At 44.8% G+C, this 20,431-nt stretch overlaps 1 protein-coding gene across 1 annotated transcript in view; it reads left to right on the top strand.

Annotated features, from left to right (window-relative positions):
* The window catches only part of PCYOX1 (prenylcysteine oxidase 1), a 74,960-nt gene that overhangs the window by 42,432 nt on the left and 12,097 nt on the right, over positions 1 to 20,431 (top strand). Inside the window, exons 2-5 of the mRNA XM_077263088.1 lie at positions 3,817 to 4,023; positions 5,993 to 6,167; positions 17,525 to 17,736; positions 20,226 to 20,378. Of these exons, the coding sequence (XP_077119203.1) occupies positions 3,817 to 4,023; positions 5,993 to 6,167; positions 17,525 to 17,736; positions 20,226 to 20,378 (747 nt within the window). The remainder of the gene's footprint in view (positions 1 to 3,816; positions 4,024 to 5,992; positions 6,168 to 17,524; positions 17,737 to 20,225; positions 20,379 to 20,431) is intronic.

Raw genomic sequence — 20,431 nt, 5'->3', positions numbered from 1 at the left:
TCCTCAGGAGGCCGCGCCAAGCACCAAGGTGGTATTTTTGCCAGCTGTGCTGCGTCTCATTACGAAGGGAACTCCCGCCTCCAAGACAGATTGACTGTATAAGGGCAAAAATGTTGTACGTGTTTCATTCAGCTTGTGCAAGGAACAAAATTAAAAGAGCAACCTTTGACTTGTGCAGCACTACTGCTGCATAAGGTGTGGCTCTTCTAGTTTGTAACACCTGAGGGGGGGTTAAAGGTTACCTTTAAAATTGGTTCAATTAGGCTTTGGCCTACACTCTGCTCCCCCTGCAGAGCCTGGGCTCTAACACCGCCAGTTGGTGCCCCGAAGTGCTGGCTGCACAGAGAAAAACACCCGCCAATGTGTCAGTGGGGTTCAGCACCGCCAGCTGTTCCCCTGCTGTGTAGCCGGCAACGTGTCCTGCAACAGCCACGCAGACACAAAGCTGCCGCCAGTGCAGGCTTCGGCCTACACTCTGCTCCCTCTCCTCCTGCTGACCCTGGGCTCTAACACCGCCAGTTGGCGCCCGGTACTGCTAGCTGCACAGAGAAAAACACCCGCCAATGTGTCAGTGGGGTTCAGCACCGCCAGCTGTTCCCCTGCTGTGTAGCCGGCATCGTGTCCTGCAAAAGCCACGCAGACACAACAGACCTACAAATGCCTCCAGTGCAGGCTTCGGCCTACACTCTGGTCCCCCTGCTGACCCTTTGCTCCAACACCGCTAGTTGGGGCTCTAGGAAGACAAGCTTGAATAGGTCCCCATCCTGGTTCCAGCACCGTCAGCTGTTTCCGGGCAGAGCCTTTGGCTTAGGTGCCTCCCTCTGGGTATCCGAGTTCCACCAATGTCAGGTGGTCCTTGGTAGTGCTTTCAGGCACGGGTACCTCCTGCTTAGTAACCGGGTTCCAGTAACATCAGCTGGTCCTCGGTAGTTCCATTGGCTCTTGGACCTTCGGGTAGCCATCCGAGTTCCAGTTCCATCAGCTGTTTCTCGGCATTTTCTCAGCCTTCTTGTACCTTCTGCTACATTTCCAAGTTCAAGACCCTAAAGACGACGACCCGGATGACCACCCCTAAGATGACGACACCAGAGACGACAACCACTGAGATGACGACGACCCTGGAGACGATGACCCTGGAGACGACGACGACGACATGGGAGACCGAGAAGCAGAAGAACAAGAGGCTGCAGAACAAAGAGCAGAAGAACATTAAGCATAACACTAAATATCAGAGCAAAAGATATTATCTAAATTATAAGCAGAAGAAGACTAAGCAGTGTATGGGGGTGAGTCCGTTCCTCCTCGTGGTGCCCCTGGATAAAGCCTGATGCTGCAGGCCAAACTGAACGCTGACAAATGTAACTCTTTTGTGACAGGCAGAACGGAAGGTGTAATCTTCAAACTTTTATAGATAACAACTACGGGAATGCCTGTCACAAATAAGAATATGATGAAGAAGTTGAATATGAAGAATAATAATAGTTAAATAAAAAGAATATGAACAATGTAAAAAAAAAAATTATAGGTAGAAGATGAAGAAGATGAATAAGGTGAAGAAGAAGTTGATGTCAAAGATGCTGATGATGATGAAGAAGAAAGTGTGGGAGAAGTAAAAAAGAGGGTGAAGGGCGTGGAAGTAGTGAAACATCAATATCTGACAAAATAAAAAAAATCTTAACATAGTCAATATCTTTGTAACTCCGAACGTCTTAAAAAAAAAATTAAAATTCCTGCTATTCTATTTGATTGGGCTAAACCTCTATGCCTTTAATGTCTCCGCCACATCCCCCAATACATCCTACATTATTCTTAGCTGTTTTCCTTCATGTAGAATGAACCTACAAGGAAAGAAAGGGTTTATTTTAATTCCGATATTTTCGTCCCATTGACTTGCATTGGGATCGGGTATCGGAATCGGCGAGATCCGATACTTTGACGGTATCGGCCGATACTTTCCGATACCGATACTTTCCAATATCGGAAGGTATCGCTCAACACTAGTTAAAACCACTTCTGGTGTTGGCTGACGTATACTGAGGTTAAAAGCTCACCAAATCCTCAACGTGTGCATGTGGCCTTATATATTTCCTCTGATTGCTCCACACCTGGTTTTGGCTTACAAATACTGAGGTAAAAAAACCTCACCAATATGTGCACATGTAAAGTATTTGGTGCAGAAATTTCTGCATTTCTTAGAAAAAACGCTGCGTGAAATAGGCACACTTTGATGTGTTTTGTTGCTGATTTCCCCCACTCATTGGTATGAGTAAAAACTGCAAGAATTGACATACTGCCGGTTTAAATCTGCACAAAATAATAAGTATCGTGTGCATAGGACTTGAGGATTCTCATTTACTTTTCTGGCATCAGGAAACTCTTTAGTGCAGAGAAAAATGTGACCAATCTGCAACGTGTGCGCAGTTCCTTAGGGGTGAGATTGTCTCCTCGCTTACCAAAAAGCGGCAGATTCCTTGGCTGACACCTCCACTGAGGAGATTAGATTGTCAGCTAGGTCTCCTTTCCTTATGAAGTCAGCCTGTAGGGCCCTATGGCTAAAGAACTGGCAGTGAGAGAACCTAGCTTTAGATTTGTAACGTGTTATTCCCTGTGATCGCGTTCATTCGATCAGGGATCCTTTTTCTATTAATAATGGTCCCCTTGTGCCTGCCTCCATATGATATTGGCCCTTTTTTAGTGAATTAAAAGACTTACATTCGCATAATCCTACTTCCACGATGAGCCTTGCAGCTTCACTTCTTCTTCAAGCAGTTTTCAACCCGCTGCAAGTAATGCGGGGATGTGATGTCATCATGGCGCCCACCTCCTTCGGCCCCTTCCTCCCCACACTAGTAAGCATATAGCAATGGTGCAGGTGGGAGCCAGTGCTTCTCTGCTTACTGGACACCTATATAATTGAAAGCAGTGCTTGCCTGGGGATCTGGACGAGCCCTCCTATTTTCAGGGTCCGGTTGCAGTTGCACCCTTTGCGACTGTGATTATGTACTGCTTTTACCAAATGTATGTTTACAAGACAAAGCCGACATATTGATTTATGGTCAGTTACCATGGTGACACCTGAAAACAAAACTTCAGATTTTCTTAATTTTAGATGTGAAAAAAAATGATGCGAAAGTGAATTATTATTTATTTATATAACACCATTGATTCCATGGTGCGGTACATGAGAAATAACATAGTCTTTACAGGGTCTGTTCAAACTTGCCTTTTCATAGCATGCAAACCTGCCAACTGTTCTGATTTTTGCAGGACCGTCTCGAAACTTAAGACAAAGTGTCGGCAAATTTGAGGAGTCCAATAGCGCAAATTTGAGGAGTCCAATACTGAAAGTTATGTAAACTCCACTCAAAAAAAAATGGATGCATCGAGGATGTTTTCAGGAGGGTTGAGGGCATTCCTGGGAGGGGTGGGTGGGATTTAAACATTCCTATTCCCTCTACAGAAATGTTAGCAAGTATGAGCATTTCGACTAGGAAAGCTCTAAGCTCTCGATATACATGCTTTACGTGTCCATAGATGTCAATCACATGGAGGCCAAAATGGTCTTTTTGAACTCCATTGGCCACTTAATGTCCGCATAAAAAGTGTGGAATAATGTATAAAGTCAACCATAGGTGACGAAAACCACTGACCCTATCCGTCACAGACGTGCGTTAAATGTTTACTTTATTGTATACGTCGGTAACTTTTTCTGCTGTATACGTTAAGCAGAGAGAGGGGGAAAATCTGTGAACAGGACCTTAAATATCAGTTTTTTGATGTGCTGAAATGTTTAATACCATTTAATTATTTTTCTAGCTGTTGTTGGAGCTGGGGTCGGAGGAACATCCACAGCTTATTTCTTGAGACAGAAGTTTGGGAACCAAGTCCAGATTGACATAATCGAAAAGGGAGAGGTAGGAGGTCGCCTCTCAACCGTAGAAATGGAAGGGAAGCATTATGAATCTGGGGGATCCGTTATACACCCTCTGAATCTGCACATGAAATCATTTGTGAAGGAGTTGGGTGAGTAACAACTAAAATAAGAGACATAAGAACCTTTACTTTAGAATGGATAAATGCACAGATTGTATCGCTAATAGAGTATAAGTGGGACTGCTGGGCGGCTGCTTTATTCCTCAGCAGTCCTCATAGTCAATGAACATGGAAGACTTGTGTATAAAGTGTAGGTCCATTCTGCAGGGAATTTGGACTGTTGGACTATTAGGGAAGAGCCAGACGGCTGTATAACTCGGACGAAGATCACATAGAAAAAAGGCTGTAAAGACTCAAAAGCTTTACGTCTTTACTGGCCATCAGTTCTACCGACCCAAGCTTGACAGCATGTATTTCTATGCAGCTGTCACCTTTGAGTTTGGAGAGCCGGCGGCCAGTCCGAGCATTGCGCTGCGATCCTCATCCGAGTTATACAGATGCCTGTCTCTTCCCTTAAGCTGTATTAGATCCTGCCTTAGTCAGTAAGTGACAGATTTTTATGTCAGACAATAAGATGTAAAGCTTTTGAGTCTTTACAGCTTCTTTCCAAGTACAGTGGGTATGGAAAGTATTCAAACCCCTTTAAATTTTTTACTCTTTCTTACATTGCAGTCATTTGGTAAATTCAAAAAAGTTCTTTTTTCTTATTAATATGCACTCTGCACACCATCTTGGCTGAAATAAAAACAGGAATCTAGAAATGTTTGCATATTTATATATTATATTTATTAAAAAAGAAAAATTGAAGTATCACATGGTCATAAGTATTCAGACCCTTTGCTCAGACACTCATATTTATGTGACATGCTGTCCATTTCTTTGTGATCCTCCTTGAGATGGTTCTACTCCTTCATTGGAGTCCAGCTGTGTTTAATTAAACTGATAGGTCTTGATTTGGAAAGGTACACACTTGTCTATATAATACCTCACAGCTCACAGTGCAAATCAGACCAAATGAGAATCATGAGGTCAAAGGAACTGGCCAAGGAGCTCAGAGACAGAATTGTGGCAAGGCACAGATTTGGCTAAGGTTACAAAAGAATTTCTGCCTTTATGGCAGAGTGGCCTGATGGAAGCCTCTCCTCAGTGCAAGACACATGAAAGCCCGCATAGAGTTTACTAAAAAAGCACATGATGGGCTCCCAGACTATGATAAGTAAGATTCTCTGGTCTGATGAGACCAAGATAGACTTTTTTGGTGATAATTCTAAGCGATATGTGTGGAGAAAACCAAGCACTGCTCATCACCTGCCCAATACAATCCCAACAGTGATACGTGGTGGCAGCATCATGCTATGGGGGTGTTTTTCAGCTGCAGGGACAGAACGACTGGTTGTCATTCAAGGAAACATGAATGCGGCCAAGTACAGAGATATCCTGGATGAAAACCTCTTCCAGAGTGCTCTGTACTTCAGACTTGGCTGAAGGTTCACCTTCCAACAAGACAATGACCCTAAGCACACAGCTAAAATAACAAAGGAGTGACTTCAGAACACCTTTGTGACCATTCTTGACTGGTCCAGCCAGAGCCCTGACCTAAACCCAGTTGAGCATCTCTGGAGAGACCTGAAAATGGGTGTCTACCAAAGTTCACCATCCAACCAGACGGAACTGGAGAGGATCTGCAAGGAAGAATGGCAGAGGATCCCCAAATCCAGGTGTGAAATACTTGTTGCATCATTCCCAAGAAGACTCATGGCTGTACTAGCTCAAAAGGTGCTTCTACTCAATACTGAGCAAAGGGTCTGAATACTTATGACCATGTGATATTTCAGTTTTTCTTTTTTAATAAATTTGCAAAAATTTTTGCATTTCTGTTTTTTTTCAGTCAAGATGGGATGCAGAGTGTACATTAATGAGAAAAAAATGAACTTTTTTTTAATCTACCAAATGGCTGCAATGAAACAGAGTGAAAAATTTAAAGGGGTCTGAATACTTTCCGTACCAACTGTAGGTAAGAAGGCAGCCTGGGATGTAACCTATGATATTTCCCTTCTAGGTCTCAATGCTCGCTCACTGAATGACAATCTCGTTGGAATCTATAATGGAGATGAGTTTGTTTTTCAAGAGAGTGAATGGTTTTTGGTTAATATCTTCAAAATGATCTGGAATTATGGTCTCAATTTCCTGCGAATGTACATGTGGGTGGAAGACATGATGGATAAATTCATGAGGTTTGTACATTTTTGATGTTTTACAGGATATCTTACATTGTTTGCTCTTTCTGCCTCTTACCATCCACCCCCATCAGTGACAATTGGGTGCCATGTATACATGGAGGTGCTTACCAGCCATAAGGCACAGTGCATGACCTCCACATTAGTCACAGCATTCTGCTTTGGGCAATAGTCACATAGTCATTTAAGATCCGTTTCCGTTAAGGGCCAAAAAAGAGACTTGTTCAGCGCCACCCCTGGCCAACTTTTCCAGGTGATTGACAGGTCTTTCAATATGTACACAAATATGAGAGACTGGACAGTCCTCTGCATCGGCGCTAGGAGAAGCTGGAGCATTTCAGAGAAAATTATACCTTCCTACAATCGTGTAGGCAGGCACGGATTCATGCTGCTCATGGTTAGAAATGTTAGAAACTTGTCCATGAAATGGAAAGTCTATCCTTCCACTAAGATCCCTTTCCTATAACCTTTAACCCCTTTCTGACATCTGACGTACTATCCCGTCGAGGTGGGGTGGGCCCGTATGACCACCGACGGGATAGTACGTCATACGCGATCGGCCGCGCTCACGGGGGGAGCGCGGCCGATCGCGGCCGGGTGTCAGCTGCATATCGCAGCTGACATCCGGCACTATGTGCCAGGAGCGGTCACGGACCGCCCCCGGCACACCGCGATCAAACATGATCGCGGTGTACCGGCGGTATAGGTAAGCATCGCGCAGGGAGGGGGCTCCCTGCGGGCTTCCCTGAGACCCCCGGAGCAACGCGATGTGATCGCGTTGCTCCGAGGGTCTCCTACCTCCCTCCTCGCCGCAGGTCCCGGATCCAAGATGGCCGCGGCATCCGGGTCCTGCAGGGAGGGAGGTGGCTTACCGAGTGTCTGCTCAGAGCAGACACTTGGTAAGCCTGCAGCCCTGCACAGCAGATCGCAGATCTGGCAGAGTGCTGTGCACACTGCCAGATCAATGATCTGTGATGTCCCCCCCTGGGACAAAGTAAAAAAGTTTAAAAAAAATTCCCCACATGTGTGTAAAAAAAAAATAAAAAAAATATCCTAAATAAAGAAAAAAAAATATATATATTATTCCCATAAATACATTTCTTTAGCTAAATAAAATAAAAAAAAAACAATAAAAGTACACATATTTAGTATCGCCGCGTCCGTAACGACCCAACCTATAAAACTGCCCCACTAGTTAACCCCTTCAGTAAACACCGTAAGAAAAAAAAAAAAAAAAACGAGGCAAAAAACAACGCTTTATTATTATACCGCCGAACAAAAAGTGGAATAACACGCGATCAAAAAGACTGATATAAATAACCATGGTACCGCTGAAAACGTCATCTTGTCCCGCAAAAAACGAGCCGCCATACAGCATCATCAGCAAAAAAATAAAAAGTTATAGTCCTGAGAATAAAGCGATACCAAAATAATTATTTTTTCTATAAAATAGTTTTTATCGTATAAAAGCGCCAAAACATAAAAAAAATGATATAAATGAGATATCGCTGTAATCGTACTGACCCGACGAATAAAACTGCTTTATCAATTTTACCAAACGCGGAACGGTATAAACGCCTCCCCCAAAAGAAATTCATGAATAGCTGGTTTTTGATCACTCTGCCTCACAAAAATCGGAATAAAAAGCGATCAAAAAATGTCACGTGTCCGAAAATGTTACCAATAAAAACGTCAACTCGTCCCGCAAGAAACAAGATCTCACATGACTCTGTGGACTCAAATATGGAAAAATTACAGCTCTCAAAATGTGGTAACGCAAAAAATATTTTTTGCAATGAAAAGCGTCTTTCAGTGTGTGACAGCTGCCAATCATAAAAATCCGCTAAATAACCCGCTATAAAAGTAAATCAAACCCCCCTTCATCACCCCCTTAGTTAGGGAAAAATAAAAAAATTAAAAAATGTATTTATTTCCATTTTCCCATTAGGGTTAGGGTTAGGGCTAGAGTTAGGACTAGAGTTAGGGCTAGGGTTAGGGTTAGGGCAAGGGTTAGGGCTAGGGTTGGGGCTAGGGTTAGGGCTAGGGTTAGGGCTAGGGTTGGGGCTAGGGTTAGGGCTAGGGTTGGGGCTAGGGTTAGGGCTAGGGTTAGGGCTAGTGTTACGGCTAGGGCTAGGGTTATTGCTAGGGTTAGGGCTAGGGTTAGGGTTGGGGCTACAGTTAGGGTTGGGGCTAAAGATAGGGTTAGGGTTTGGATTACATTTACGGTTGGGAATAGGGTTGGGTGTGTCTGGGTTAGAGGAGTGGTTAGGGTTACTGTTGGGATTAGGGTAAGGGGTGTGTTTGGATTAGGGTTTCAGTTATAATTGGGGGGTTTCCACTGTTTAGGCACATCAGGGGCTCTCCAAACGGGACATGGCATCCGATCTGAATTCCAGCCAATTCTGCGTTGAAAAAGGAAAACAGTGCTCCTTCCCTTCAGAGCTCTCCCGTGTGCCCAAACAGGGGTTTACCCCAACATATGGGGTATCAGCGTACTCAGGACAAATTGGACATCATCTTTTGGGGTCCAATTTATCCTGCTACCCTTGGGAAAATACAAAACTGGGGGCCAAAAAATAAGTTTTGTGGGGGAAAAAAAGATTTTTTATTTTCACGGCTCTGCGTTGTAAACTGTAGTGAAACATTTGGGGGTTCAAAGTTCTCACAACACATCTAGACAAGTTCCTTGGGGGGTCTAGTTTCCGATATGGGGTCACTTGTGGGGGGTTTGTACTGTTTGGGTACATCAGGGGCTCTGCAAATGCAACGTGACGCCTGCAGACCAATCCATTTAAGTCTGCATTCCAAATGGCGCTCCTTCCCTTCCGAGCTCTGTCATGCGCCCAAACAGTGGTTCCCCCCCACATATGGGGTATCAGCGTACTCAGGACAAATTGGACAACAATGTTTGGGGTCCAATTTATCCTGATACCCTTGTGAAAATACAAAACTGGGGGCTAAAAATCATTTTTGTGAAAAAAAAAAGGAATTTTTATTTTCACGGCTCTGCGTTATAAACTGTAGTGAAACACTTGGGGGTTCAAAGCTATCAAAACACATCTAGATAAGTTCCTTAGGGGGTCTACTTTCCAAAATGGTGTCACTTGTGGGGGTTTTTAATGTTTAGGCACATCAGGGGCTCTCCAAACGCAACATGGCATCCCATCTTAATTCCAGTCAATTTTGCATTGAAAAGTAAAATAGCGCTCCTTCCCTTCCGAGCTCTGCTATGCGCCCAAACAGTGGTTTACCCCCACATATGGGGTATCGTCGTACTCAGGACAAATTGCACAACAACTTTTGTGGTCTAATTTCTTCTCTTACCCTTGGGGAAATAAAAAAATGGGGGCGAAAAGATCATTTTTGTGAAAAAATATGATTTTTTATTTTTACGGCTCTGCATTATAAACTTCTGTGAAGCACTTGTTGGGTCAAAGTGCTCAACACACATCTAGATAAGTTCCTTAAGGGGTCTACTTTCCAAAATGGTGTCACTTGTGGGGGGTTTCAATGTTTAGGCACATCAGGGGCTCTCCAAATGCAACATGGCGTCCCATCTCAATTCCAGTCAATTTTGCATTGAAAAGTCAAATGGCGCTCCTTTCCTTCCGAGCTCTGCCATGCGCCCAAACAGTGGTTTACCCCCACATATGGGGTATCAGCGTACTCAGGACAAATTGTACAACAAATTTTGGGGTCTATTTTCTCCTGTTACCCTTGGTAAAATAAAACAAATTGGAGCTGAAATAAATTTTGTGTGAAAAAAAGTTAAATGTTTATTTTTATTTAAACATTCCAAAAATTCTTGTGAAACACCTGAAGGGTTAATAAACTTCTTGAAAGTGGTTTTGAGTACCTTGAGGGGTGCAGTTTTTAGAATGGTGTCACACTTGGGTATTTTCTATCATATAGACCCCTCAAAATGACTTCAAATGAGATGTGGTCCCTAAAAAAAAAATGGTGTTGTAAAAATGAGAAATTGCTGGTCAACTTTTAACCCTTATAACTCTGTCACAAAAAAAAATTTGGGTTCCAAAATTGTGCTGATGTAAAGTAGACATGTGGGAAATGTTACTTATTAAGTATTTTGCGTGACATATGTCTGATTTAAGGGCATAAAAATTCAAAGTTGGAAAATTGCAAAATTTTCAAAATTTTCGCCAAATATTTGTTTTTTTCACAAATAAACGCAAGTTATATCGAAGAAATGTTACCACTATCATGAAGTACAATATGTCACGAGAAAACAATGTCAGAATCGCCAAGATCCGTTGAAGCGTTCCAGAGTTATAACCTCATAAAGGGACAGTGGTCAGAATTGTAAAAATTGGCCCGGTCATTAACGTGCAAACCACCCTTGGGGGTGAAGGGGTTAATGTTAGAAATAAAAAAGTGTTCGTTCTGCCTGCAATACTTCCAATTTCTTTATTGCTTCATTGGGGGACACAGGTAACCATGGGTGTATGCTGCTGTCGCTAGGAGGCTGACACTATACAAAAAAAGGAAAATGGCTCCTCCTCTGCAGTATAGACCCACCGACAGGCAGGAAGTACCTCAGTTTAAGCTTAGTGTCTGTAGGAGGCAGACCTGGATCTGTTCCCAGATCCGCAGCTAATCCTTTTTTCCTTACAGATATTGTTGTGTTTTATTAACAATTTCCCTTTGTCTTTCAGATACAGCTTCAGGGAAACAGGGTGTAATGTCTCACCCTGCCTTCCCATATTAGGCGGCTGAGCGAGCAGTGTGGTGTCACCCACATCGCAACTCTCATGCCCGCTGGCAGGACTTTATCCCCTGTCACCTTCACGGGTGCTCTAGGGCTGATTCCGGTGGCCAGTCCTTGCCATTTCCCTCCTCACCCCTCTCCTTGGAGAGGGCTGAGAGGAAGACGGTGGTCACCAGCGGTGGCCTCCCCATTGTAAGGGGTTGATGTCGTCTTCTGCACCGTCTGGAGAAGGTGCGGGAAGGAGGATCCCGGTTTCCAGTGACCCTCACCCTTCCTGAGAGCTCCTGATGTGACCCTCGTCAGTGAAGAGGGATTCGGGACTCACCTTTTACAGGTATATCCTTTTCTCTGTCTCTGGCAGCTACCCGCCTGCCTCACCATTTCCCAGCGAGAACGCTGCACAGAACATGACGTCACTGAACAACAACGGCATCTTTTCCTCAGGTAGTGCTTCGTTAACGCCCTCCGCATTAAGCGCGCGTATTTATCGCACGCTTTTCTCCCTATCAAGAGGCATACTCTCCCTACCCGGTGCACTCCTCTGGCGGCACAGTCAATGGAAGGGACCCTACTCCACCAGACGCAGACTAGGACCTTCGTTTACCGGCCCTGCCACCGCGGGTGCTGAGACTGCACATAATTCCATGTCCTTTGCTAATTTACTCCCCAACTTTGGGGCCCCCACTTTCTAACACTGTCAGACGTGGCCAATTTTCATACGGGACTAGGACCTTCTTTAATGCCAATTTCCGGTCCTGTCATTGTTGATGCCGAGGCTTTGCATAATTATATGTACCCATTAATTTAGCCCCCGGCGTCGGGGCTTTTTCCCCGGACTCTGTGTAGCCGCGGTCGCCTTCCGCTTAGCCACGCACTCTTACGGGGCTCTTCTCATTAGGGCACGCCGTACGCTGAGGCCCCATCTCTTGGCCTAATGAGAGAGTGTTTTTTCTCTATCCCTCTCTCCCGATACACGCGCCCCTCCCCCACGGGGGGACATAGTGTATCTCTGCCTGCAGGTTGAGTGAAGATTCGAAACCCTATGAAGAATCGTGCAGCCACCATCGTCTTCCGAAGGGCACAACAGGCGTCCATCATTAACCTACTGGTTCTGGGGACACTGCAGCCTGAACATTGACAGCCGTCTCTGTCATCAGGTAGGACCAGCTCAGACTGGTTATTTTCTCTCTTCACAAGGGCTTAGCTCTCCCAGCTGTAGCCCTAGCCTATTACTTATGCCCAATCTCAGGGAGGCCCATTCCTGTCCCTATAATCCGCGACGCCTGTGCTATCTGTACAAGAGCAGTGGCATTCAGAGAAACCCTCTAACACCCGGGATGAGAGCACTCCCCTCCTTCTGGAGTGGGCTGTTGCCAGGTCACAGTTGGTCTCAGATCGGACCAAACTCTCACAGTCCCTGGTCCAGGTCCTGCAGCGTCCTACACGTTTGTCTTCTGCCACCAGTGCTCCAAATACCTCTCACGGTGTGATTCGCACGCACCTGACCGCGACCTTCACAGGGACAGATCGCGTACAAAGCAAAAGAACCGGCTGGTCCCTCTACTTTCTCCTGGACGCATTCCTCATCCCATGCCCCTCCTCAGAGGTGGTTTTTTGGGTCGGATATGGATTCTGAGTCTGAGTCCAATACGGACCAGACCTGAAAGGTGCAAGATATGCTCAATAACCTCATCTTGGCAAAATACCAAATTTCTCAACCTACGGGAGGATGAGGCTCCTGCTCGCGAGCACTCCGTTATTTTCAAATGGGTAAAAATGTTTTTCCCGGAATTTTCCCTGATCACAGGGAACTTGTCATGACTGTGTCTAAACACTGGGAACACTCTGAAAAGCGCCTCCCAGGTAGGAGGAAGCTACACATCCTCTACCCCTTTAGACAAGGCCTTCTTGATAAATGAAATTATCAACCAATATAGTCCAAAATAAGATTGTGGTATGTTACAAACATCTAGAATCCAACAATATGACCCAAAACTAACACATAGTAAGGGACATATAGCAATAACCACTGTTATCAATATGTTTGTTTAAAAATAACAATTTATTGAAAAACATTAAAAAAACATATATAAATATAATTAGCAAAATTAAACAAGGTGCCTTTCGTGTGAGGGAAGCAGCATCAGTCACTGCAGATGTTATATCAACAGCAAGTGTCCAGATAGGTTTAGCTGGATAGTATCCAATAATAAGCAACAGGTTTATCCACCATTCAAATATATAGGTTAAATTGCCACACTGACTGATCTAATTTCAGGCAAAATGCCAGAAAAACAAAGCTACAAGTGCACTTGTACCTTTGTTTTTCTGGCATTTTGCCTGAAATTAGATCAGTCAGTGTGGCAATTTAACCTATATATTTGAATGGTGGATAAACCGGTTAGTTTTAGCTGGATAGTATCGAATAATAAACATCTGGACACTTGTGATATAACATCTGCAGTGACTGATACTGCTTCCCTCACACGAAAGGCACCTTGTTGAATTTTGCTAATTATATTTATACGTGTTTTTTAATGTTTTTTCAATAAATTGTTATTTTTAAACAAACACATTGATAGCAGTGGTTATTGCTATATGTCCCTTACCATGTGTTAGTTTTGGGTCATATTGTTGGATTCTAGCTTCTTGATAAATGGGCAGAATCCCTAAGGTGGATCCGCCAGCTTCTTGTCTGTCTTCCTAGACAGCCTTGTCTCTACTGATCAGTGCATCCCTTAAGGATTCTACAGATAGACAGATTAAATCCTTGGTTAAGTCAGCCTTTGAAGCAGCTGGCGCCTCTCTCTCTCTGTCCCACATTTGCCTACACCTGGGTTTCAAAATCCATGTCTTTTTGGGCAAGAATACTTAGTCAAGGTATTCCAGCGGCCGCTCCTTTGGATGGGAGGCCAGATCTGGCTGATCAGATTGCCCATGCCAGCAAATATCTCGTGACCCTCCCCATTTGATGCGGCTGGTTGTTCCGTCACGACTACCTTCAGCATCGTTGCCATACGCTGCATTCTCTGGCCTCACTGGTTTTGCCTTCCAAGTCTCTAGATCTTTTGGATCCAAGCTGGATCAATAGTTTCGGATGCCACCGGCGGGGAAAAACACCTCGCTTTTCCGGTCCAAGCCTAACGTCCTTTTAATAGGAAAAGGTTGCTTCAACCTTGAGAGAGATAGCGACTTCCGGCTACAATATCGACCGTTCTTCTGCCCCAGGAAGAAGTTTCCTTTTGTTTTTTCACCTGTCAAGACATACGTCGCAGGCCCCAGCAGTTCTTCAGGCAGTCTTTACCTGCCATTCACAGGAGTGATCGTACCCGTCCCCAGGAACGTACTGTTCTCTGGATTCTATTCTATTCTTTCTTAGTCACGAAGAAAGGCGAAACGCTCCTCCATTTTTAGTCCTCGAACGGTTTACCGGTCACGTTCGGTCCTGTCTTTTCAGGACGATGTAACTAAGTTTGGTAATCACTTTCATGGACTCGGGAAAATTTTCCTCGCATTCTTGTTTGTGTTTAGCTTCAGAGGCTCCTATGATGTGCGATCCAGGAGGGTCCTTATCAATTCACGGCCCTCCCCTTCATCCTAGCCTCTGCTCCCAGACTATTTATGTCATGGCAGCGGTCAGGGTCATTCTTCTATCCAAGGGATTTTTCATATTTCCCTACTTAAACGATCTTCTGATCAATGAGCCGTCCCGCTGAGACTGTAACCAGAATTTTCAGTTTACTCTACATATCCGGGTCCATCTTAGCTAGATTATAAACAGAGAAAAGTCCTCCCTCACCTTTGCTCAGCACTTGGTGTTTCTAGGTATGGGTTCGACATGACCCAAGCCCGTCTCTTCCTCCCAAAGGAGAAGGTTTTTCATCCTTCTGCCAGGGGTTTCTGTACTCTAAAGCGATCAGCTTCTCTTCTCATATGGTCCTGCATAGGAGTTCTAGCGGAAATGGATTGTCGCCTCGGAAACCATTCCTTGGGGCTGGGAAACCAGCATCCTTGCGTATCTACTACAAATACTGAAAGGCCTTCTTTTGGTGGAGTATGGACAAGGGTCTGGTCCCGATGTCCATTTTCCTTTCATTCTTGGTTTTCTTCAAGGAGTCACCCACCTGGCTCCACCTTATTGTCCTCCGATAAATCCATGGGATTTTAATCTTGTCTTAGGCGTGCCACAGCGAGCCCCTGTTTTAGCCCATTCAACACATGACATTTTTTCTCCTGTCTTAGACAGTTGTCTTCTTTGTTCAATTATGTCCATCAGGAGAGTTTCCAAGTTAGCGGCATTGTCCTGCCGTTCCCCGCTCCTGATCCTATATCAGGACAAGGTGGTTCTCGAGCCTGGCCCTTCCTTTCTTCCCGAGGTGGTCTATTCCTTTCTCATTAACAAAGTCATTGTCCTTCCTTCTGTGTCTCTCCAGTCCATCCCCTGGAGAAGTCCCTCTACAAGCTGGATTCTGTCACAGCCCTCCGAGTCTACCTTTCAAGGACTGCTCCCTTTCGTCAATCTGATTCCCTGCTCATCATCTCTGAAGGTTGCCTTAAAGGGCTCCTAGCTTCTAGTTTCTCTATTGCCGTGAGGCATTCCGCGTTCAGGACAAACCGTCTCTTCCGACGGTGCAAGCTCCTCCGGGGGTGAAGGCTCACTCCGCCCTGCGGTGGGGGCCTCCTAGGCTGTTCGTTACCAGGATTTGGCTTTCCAGACTGTAAAGGCCCCGTCACACATAGCGAGATCGCTAGCGAGATCGCTGCTGAGTCACAAGTTTTGTGACGCAACAGCGACCTCAGTAGCGATCTCGCTATGTGTGACACGTACCAGCGATCAGGCCCCTGCTGTGAGATCGCTGGTCGTGTCAGAATGGCCTGGGCCGTTTTTTGGTCGTTGAGGTCCCGCTGACATCGCTGAATCGGTGTGTGTGACACCGATCCAGCGATGTCTTCACTGGTAACCAGGGTAAACATCGGGTTACTAAGCGCAGGGCCGCGCTTAGTAACCCGATGTTTACCCTGGTTACCAGCGTAAATGTAAAAAAAACCAAACACTACATACTCACCATCTGATGTCCGTCAGGTCCCTTGCCGTCTGCTTCCTGCTCTGAGTGCCGCCGTACAGTGAGAGCGCAGCACAGCAGTGACGTCACCGCTGCGCTCTGCTCTCACTGTACGGCGGCTCAGTCAGAGCAGGAAGCAGACGGCAAGGGACCTGACGGACATCAGATGGTGAGTATGTACTGTTTGTTTTTTTTGGTAACCAGGGTAAACATCGGGTTACTAAGCGCGGCCCTGCGCTTAGTAACCCGATGTTTACCCTGGTTACCCGGGTGCTGCAGGGGGACTTCGGCATCGTTGAAGACAGTTTCAACGATGCCGAAGTCGTTCCCCTGATCGTTGGTCGCTGGAGAGAGATGTCTGTGTGACAGCTCCCCAGCGACCACACAGCGACTTACCAACGATCACGGCCAGGTCGTATCGCTGGTCGTGATCGTTGGTAAATCGCTATGTGTGACGGGGCCTTTAGGCCGCAACCTGGTCATCTTTGCCCTCTTTTGTTAGTCTTTACAGGGTTCATACCATGCCTCGTCTGATGCAGGCCTGGGAAGGAAGGTGCTGCAGGTGGCGGTTTTGCACCGACCGACCTGAGCCCATTTATTCCTTGAATCTTCCTGTTTCACACCATAGGGACTGCTTTGGGACCTCCCATGGTTACCTGTGTCCCCAATGAAGCGATAAAGAAAGAGGGATTTTTGGTACTCACCGTAAAATCTTTCTTGGAGCCTTCGTTGGGGGACACAACCATTAATGTGCCTTCGTTGTTGCATTGGCACATATGTGGTACCATTATTTGATCTATGTATCTTTATGTTGGATTGGTACATATGTTGTACCATTATTTGGTCTATGTACCTCCGTTGTTGGATGGTACATATGTTGAGTTTTGGTTGCTTCTCCTACTGCTTGAACACTAACTGAGGAACTTCCTGCCTGTCGGTGGGTGTATACTGCAGAGGAGGAGCTATTTTCCTTTTTTTGCATAGTGTCAGCCTCCTAGCGACAGCAGCATACACCCATGGTTACCTGTGTCCCCCAATGAAGGCTCCAAGAAAGAGATTTTACGGTGAGTACCAAAAATCCCTCTTTTATAGCAACTGCAATTACATTTTTGAAAGACTGCAGGGGTTAATCTGCTTTTGTGGTTTCACCACACATCATGAATTACACCGTAGATGTTTGGGTCACTTTACCATGTCACAGTTCAGAACCCTATCACTAATTGGCACTCGGGTATTTCTCATTGGATTTCCTAAACACCCAACCTAATTTTTGCTAGAAGTGCTAAGGATTGTTTTATGCTCTTGAAAGTTCGAAATGGGGAACCAGAACCATTATTCTACTTGGCAATTATTGTGTAAATTGGATGTAGTTAAGTAGCTCTGCTCGTCCTCATTCTAGTTCTTCTTTGTGGAATAGAGAATATTGTTTTTTTTTTCTTGTTGCGCCTGAAGCTCCACATTACCTCCATCTGAGAGTCTTATTTTTTATATTATTCTGAACTTCTTTTGCCCAGTCGGCTGATGTCTCATTTGTAGTTGACTCCGATTTTATTTATTATTGACAGGATCTACCGGTATCAGACCTTTGACTTTTCCTTCTCCAGCACCGAGTCTTTGCTTCATGCTATGGGTGGAAATGATTTCACCACAAAGGTAAATGTCACCATAGATGAAGTTCTACAGAAAGCTGGCTTCTCTCAGAGGTTCATCGATGAGATTGTGGTTCCAGCTATGAGAGTCAACTACGGACAAGGAGTGGATGTCAACGGCTTTGTTGGTAAGTGCTCAAACTGGAGTGCAAAAGTGCTCAACTCCCCTCGGTCTTTCGGCCAAGTACAAAACTTTGCAAATTTTGTCATTATGCTTTAGAGCAGGGTCCCCAACCTGTAGCTCGGGAGCCACGCGTGGCTCGCGGTCCCATGAATTGTGGCTCGCGGCTGTCTGCCAGCTAGGTGCATTAGCTTCAGATTAGTAAACTGGTATGAAGCGCACGTCTCAAAATGGTGAATATTGTGAGTAGCCCTGCACAGAAGAGCAGATTTGGGTACACTTCTTTTGGTCCTGGGGGTTTAGAGATAATTTCCTGTATGTATGGTACACTGGAGACAGGATGATACTACCGGTCAGAGGAGGTGCTTGAAGCTGGATGTGACTGTGTTGGGAGTGCGTGATGGGAGAATGCTGAATGTGGCGGGGTGTGGTGGGAACCCCTGGATCTTGGTATATTGCTTCAGGGTGATTTGTGTGGAAAAGCTTTGGTTATTATTATACCCGTAATGGGGGCTTTGGTTGCCACAATTGTGAGGGGGAACAGGAGCTGGATGTGGCTCGCGACCCTCTTGCAGAGCTGAATGTGGCTCTCAAAGTCAGAAAGGTTGGGGACCACTGCTTTAGAGAGTAAAATAAATGTAGCTGGCACCTGGAAGCCTCGTCTAGCTGCATGTAGCTGAGAATGGGGCCATCAGAATATGTAGGGTGCACACTTGATGGATGTGAAATGATACATTTTACAACTTTCTAAAATACCTTTTTGTTTCTCAAATCACCATCAATTATTAAAATTTCTGGGGGGCATGGCCTGGACATGGTACCGAGAGTACACATGCTAAGAGCTCTCCTCTGACCGTACAAGCAATTTACAGCCTCCCACGTGCTGTCCTTTATGGGAAAGAAAGACAAGAGACCAGAGATTAATCTGAGGTCCCCCATCTCTATCGGCACGTCTGGTATACAGCGTTTATCTGCGGGCGCCTCTTCCTGTGCGGCACCAGGGATTCTGATATGGAGAACGCCATAATTGATTTTAAACATCATATTGCGTCTATCCCTACTAAACAAGATATGGAGCAGAATATACAGAGGCTGGAGACCACATACAAAACTGAAATACCTTCCCTCACTTGTAGACGGTCAAAGCGTACTGACCAGGTACAGAGACTAGAGGACGATGTCCTACAAGTTGTGACCATCATAATGCTCAGAAACCAACACTGGATCTTCACAGCTAGCAACTACACTGTGTTTAACCCCTTAATGTCCAATGACGGACATAGCCCGTCATTGCAAGCCTCCCCCTCTTTGGTGCGGGCTCTGGCGATGAGCCTGCACCTTTTCCGGCACATGACAGCTGATCTGATCAGCGGACATGTGCCCCTAACAGCCGCAGGTAGAATTGCATGTTAAACACAGGAAGCGTGTCATTATCTCCTCCCATCGGCACCCATGTCACATGACCGCGGATTGCTGATGGGTTGGCATGACAAGAGGTCTCCTGGAGACCTTTCTGGTTGTCACTGCCAGATTGCTATGAGCGCTGCCTGATGGTCGGTGCTCATAGCAAGTGAGTAATTCTGCTTTAAAAGTTAAAAAAAAAAAAGTTTAAAAAAAATAAATAAATAAAAGTTAAAATCACCTCCCTTTTGCCTCATTAAAAAAAAAATAAATAAAAAATCAAACCTACACATATTTGATAGGACGATTCTGAACACGGCGATATCTATCAATAAAAAAAAGATTAACCTGATCGCTAAATGGCGTAGTGACAAAAAAAGTCAAAAAACGCCAGAATTACTTTGTTTGGTCGCCACAACATTGCATTAAAATGCAACAACGGGCCACGTCAGCTCGGCACACAAAAAATAAGCCCTCACCCAACCCCAGATCACGAAAAATGGAGACGCTATCAAAGTTTGGAAAAATTTTTTCACAAGTTAGATAAAAAAGAATCTAGACATGTTTGGTGTCTATGAACTCGTAATGTCCTGGAGAATCATAATGGCTGGTCAGCTTCAGCATTTAGTGAACCTAGGAAAAAAGCCAAACAAAAAACAACTGTGGGATTGCACTTTTTTTGCAATTTCACCTCACTTGGATTTTTTTTACTGTTTTCCGGTACAGACTATGTTAAAACCAATGGTGTCGTTCAATATTTTGACCGAAAAATAAAAAAGTTATGGCTCTGGGAAGAAGGGGAGCAAAAACGGAAAATGGCCCCGGGGGTTAAGAGGTTAATAACTGTCAACCTTTTTAGTGTTATTATTGAACATAATTGGAATATTATGTTTTCAGATCAATGTTAAAACACATTAAAATATTTAAAGTAAAAAATTATTCATATCTCTGTATGCCGTCAACAAATGGAAATTGTAATGTTGCTAAAATCTGACGCACTCTGAGTCTTGTTGCATATGTTGGAGCAAACGACAGGTGTCGGAACCTGTAACTTTGTTATTTTAGTTATAATGAACCTAAATATTTGTTTTCTAGGGGCAGTGTCTCTGGCTGGTACTGATTCTGGACTTTGGGCAGTGGAAGGAGGTAACAACCTAGTTTGCACCGGGCTTCTCTATGCTTCAAAGGCCCAACTAGTTAAGGGCACAGTTACCTCTGTGCAAGAAAAGGCTCGTCCTACAAAATCAGGTACGTTTCTCTCTATTTTTTTTTATTTTTTTGCTGGCTGCACAACTCAACCT

This window comes from Ranitomeya variabilis, chromosome 5, assembly GCF_051348905.1.
Source record: "Ranitomeya variabilis isolate aRanVar5 chromosome 5, aRanVar5.hap1, whole genome shotgun sequence".
NCBI classification, from domain to species: domain Eukaryota; kingdom Metazoa; phylum Chordata; class Amphibia; order Anura; family Dendrobatidae; genus Ranitomeya; species Ranitomeya variabilis.
This window is presented reverse-complemented; position numbering and strand designations above follow the sequence as displayed.